Source organism: Pyxicephalus adspersus, chromosome 11 (assembly GCF_032062135.1).
Source record: "Pyxicephalus adspersus chromosome 11, UCB_Pads_2.0, whole genome shotgun sequence".
Classification (NCBI taxonomy): domain Eukaryota; kingdom Metazoa; phylum Chordata; class Amphibia; order Anura; family Pyxicephalidae; genus Pyxicephalus; species Pyxicephalus adspersus.
Window position 1 is genome coordinate 610,529 of NC_092868.1, and position 3,778 is coordinate 614,306.

General features: G+C 52.3%; 1 protein-coding gene across 7 annotated transcripts in view; it reads right to left on the reverse strand.

Annotated features, from left to right (window-relative positions):
• Positions 1-3,778, reverse strand: part of RAP1GAP (RAP1 GTPase activating protein) — a 50,315-nt gene that overhangs the window by 15,787 nt on the left and 30,750 nt on the right. Inside the window, exon 1 of one of the 7 annotated variants that reach the window (XM_072425403.1) lies at positions 3,246-3,764. The exons of 3 other annotated variants lie outside the window; for them this stretch is intronic. In XM_072425403.1, coding sequence (XP_072281504.1) covers positions 3,246-3,320 — 75 coding nt within the window. In that variant the 5' untranslated portion in view covers positions 3,321-3,764. Of the gene's footprint in view, positions 1-192; positions 691-3,245; positions 3,765-3,778 lie in introns of those variants that run through there. 3 more of the 7 variants (XM_072425398.1, XM_072425400.1, XM_072425399.1) reach the window with 3 other exon arrangements.

Consider the following 3,778-nt stretch of genomic DNA (forward strand, 5'->3'; position numbering starts at 1 on the left):
TGCCACGTAAAGGGGTCACCTGTAATGCTATGTGGAAGGGGTCCCCTCCATTGCCACATGCCAGAATGTCTCAAATGCCAGACTAAGCTCCAGTAATCATTCCTATTTCTCCCAATCTTTTATCATCGTATTTACACACAAATCTGTACAATTTCCAGGCTGTAACTCTAAACCACAGAACAAGCCACTTACCGGGGATCTGCACCCACTGGATCTCCTCTCATGGGATCTGCTGTCAGTGGATTTGTTAACACTGAACCCGGTATCTGTGGATCCCTTCAGGTGAGATCTGCCATCGCCGGGGTGCTTCACCTGCAATCTGATGTGCCAGACTTTCTCAGCAGCCTGGAATCTGTTTTCATGGCACTGAGTCCCGTGGGTTTTGTTCTCGTGGGATTGAAGCCTCTGGAGTTTGTTCCCATGGGATTGAAGTTCTTGGGATCTGTTCTCACCGGGTTGGGGCCCATGGCATCTGCTCTCACTGGACCCGTTTAGTTTGGCTCTTTTCTCCTGAGATCCGCTTATACTGAATCCATTCTTCAAGGATCTGCTCACGTGGTGGGATTTGTGGTCCCTGGAAAGATCCATGTGAAACATTCCCTAGGATCTGTCCTCCTGGGGTTTCTGTTCACCTGTGACCTCTTCCCATGGGGTCTGACCCCTGCGAATCTTGTCCCCCAACAATCTCTGTCCCCCTGGGATCAGTTCTTGGGATCTTTTCCTGTGCGGTTTGTCCTCCTCAGGAATCTCTGCCCCTTGGGATCTGTGCCCTCCCGAGATTTCTTCCTGTGGGATCTCTGTGCCCTCCTGTGGGATCTTTGTGCCCTTCTGTGGGATCTCTGTGCCCTTCTGTGGGATCTCTGTGCCCTCCTGTGGGATCTCTGTGCCTTTCTGTGAGATCTTTGTGCCCTCCTGTGAGATCTCTGTGCCCTTCTGTGGGATCTCTGTGCCCTCTGGTGGGATCTCTGTGCCCTCTGGTGGGATCTCTGTGCCCTCCTGTGGGATCTCTGTGCCCTCCTGTGAGATCTCTGTGCCCTCCGGTGGGATCTCTGTGCCCTCCGGTGGGATCTCTGTGCCCTCCTGTGGGATCTCTGTGCCCTCCTGTGGGATCTCTGTGCCCTCCTCTGGGATCTCTGTGTCTCCTTGTGATCTGCTGTCTCCCAGCTGTTCTCCTGGCAGTGTCTGCGGATTTCTCTCCGGTGATCTCATGATAATTGTATATAATTACGGAGATATTTGGGTGATGAATGGGGTCAGCTCGATGTCGCGTGGCAGGTAGGGACACGATGTGACGAGGAGCCTTCTAATCCCAGATAATGACGGGGACACAATTATCTCCAAATCCCCACTTTATGAAGATGAAGGGACCGACCGGTGATAATATCACCCGCTGAAGATGTGGAGATGTACAAAGATCCAGGGGATCAGCCTGATGGAGATCCTTAAAGGGCCAGTCACACCAATCTGATCTGACCCCCCCAGGATCTCCCTGGATTGTTCACACCTGCTGCCCACCCAATGAGTCTTAAGGGTTAAAAAGACAAATGGGGGCGGGGTCACTGCACTGCTCTGTCAATTCCCCAATCATCATTCACTCTGGGAAGTGGACCTGTCAGTAAATCCCTGACATGTCACCACATACAGCAACACCGGGCAGAGAAAATGTACACTGACAGTCTCATATTTCAGAAAAGCGCCACCTTTTATCATTAAAATGCCATCTTTTGCCTGGGCTGATGTCATTAGTCTGCTGCAGGCAGGAGGAAGCATTTCCTCAGTCTCCTAACCCCCAGTCACAGGGTGAAATTCTGCAGCAGGGGCTGATCTGTGTCAGACATTTGTGAACATGGCCCGGAGCTGCACCGACCCCCAGATTTATATGACTGAGCTCAGGGTGACACATAGGGCCCTCAGGAGCCCGGGGACACCGATCTCCCCCTGGATGCATTGAGCTCAGCTGGCAGAGCCGCCCCAGGTAATGAAGCTGAATAGTGTACCCATAAACCGGAGTCACCGGTTCTGCCAGCTGTGCAGTGCTGACACCCGGACATTATACAAGATGAGGAATGCAATGTGGGGGGGTCACTGATATCACAATATTATGGGGGGGGTCACTGATATCACAATATGTGTTAGTAGTATTCTGTCTCGGTTATATTTTTTGCATTTCAGGGAGTACAGGGAATAACTACTGATCCTGCCAGAAATCCCAGGTCCTGGACACTTGTCCCCGTGTCCCCAGTTCCCTCTATGGCACCCAATGTTTGTATTTTATAACACAGCTGGGTTCATGTAGAAGATTCCCGGCCTGTGGCCCCCCCGGACCTAAAGAATAGAAAGAAAGTGTTGTTACTGGCAGGATCTCAAGATGATCATCTAATCTCATCTAATGCGATTGGTGGGTCTCCCGGCAGAAGTGGGGCGATGGAGAGATCTGATTGGCTGCTCAGAATTGTTGGTCACATTTTACATTCTCCGGTTATAATTTCCGTCAGTCGGGGAATTGAATTCCATCGAATTGTCCGAGAAGTGTTAGAACTCACACACAGATCTCCTACAATCACAGGCAGTGCAGCTGTAGGGTGTGCGGGGCCCGGTATTCAGGAAGGGCACCCGGGGTCACAATATCCATCACCACTAGGGGGCAATGTAGAGGACAGAGCTGCCCATTGACTTCTGTGGGGAATCTTTAGCCCCTGTGTGTGGTCACATCTGCCAATCATCACCCAGAGCTGACCGGCAGCATGAACATAGTCTGTGGGGGTGTCAGGCCCCAGCTAAAAGATAATCCTCAGCAACCAATCACAATCCAGCTTTCTGACACTCACAAGATTCTGGATACCCCGGCAGAATATTTCACCAACAGAATCTTGTGACCGATGGACAGCTGTCACCGCCAGTCGCTGCCCCAGAATATTACCGGTCTGGAATCCATTCTCTGGTTGCTGAACCCCCACATGGAGGAGTGAGGTGCAGAGCTCCCCCTGCAGGACTGACATCTATGGACATCATGCAGCACTCTCCTGATCTGTGACAGGTACACTTCATCTGCTGCGGCTCCACCATAGCAAAGGCAGAGTCACCGAAGCATCGGATTACACGGATTACTCAGGATTTCCATACGGTTGGCCGGTGACACTTCCAGGGACTGCTAGGTAATACCATCCTGTGAAATATCTGCCACATATACCATGGTGGAGACACTACAATGCACCCACCAATCCCCCCACACACAAGATACTCACACAATACGCCTCCCAGGGGTCGGAGGGTTCAGTTGCCCCCTCCTGGCACAGCGCAGACCCATCGCTGCCAGACATTTCACCAATGTCCCTCTCCGGGGCCAAAACGCAGCCAAATTGTGCCTGGTTGGTGCCGTGTCCCCGCCAGGCTCCGGTGTCCGCCCTCCTGGCTGCCTCTCGTTCCTTCACATGTGTGCTGAATGGGCGGAGAGCCAACCATGGGACGGCAGCTGCCAAGAAGGCAGGTAAAGTCACCCGCCCACCCGGCCGGACGCCCGGCCCCGGGCTGTGTGCACAGGAGCAGGACACGGGAACAGCTGTTCTATAGGGGGGGGACAACTGTGCCCAAGAGCTAGCAATCCAATCCACTCATCGGGAACATATGATCACCATATGGTGAGAGACCTTCACATCTCTGCCTGGGGAAAAAATCACCAATTTTGGCCAATTTGTCGTTCAATCCCAATCGTTCCTTGCAATCCGATAAATGCTGCAATCCACCCCGGGGGGTTTTACCAAACTAGAAAATATTTCAA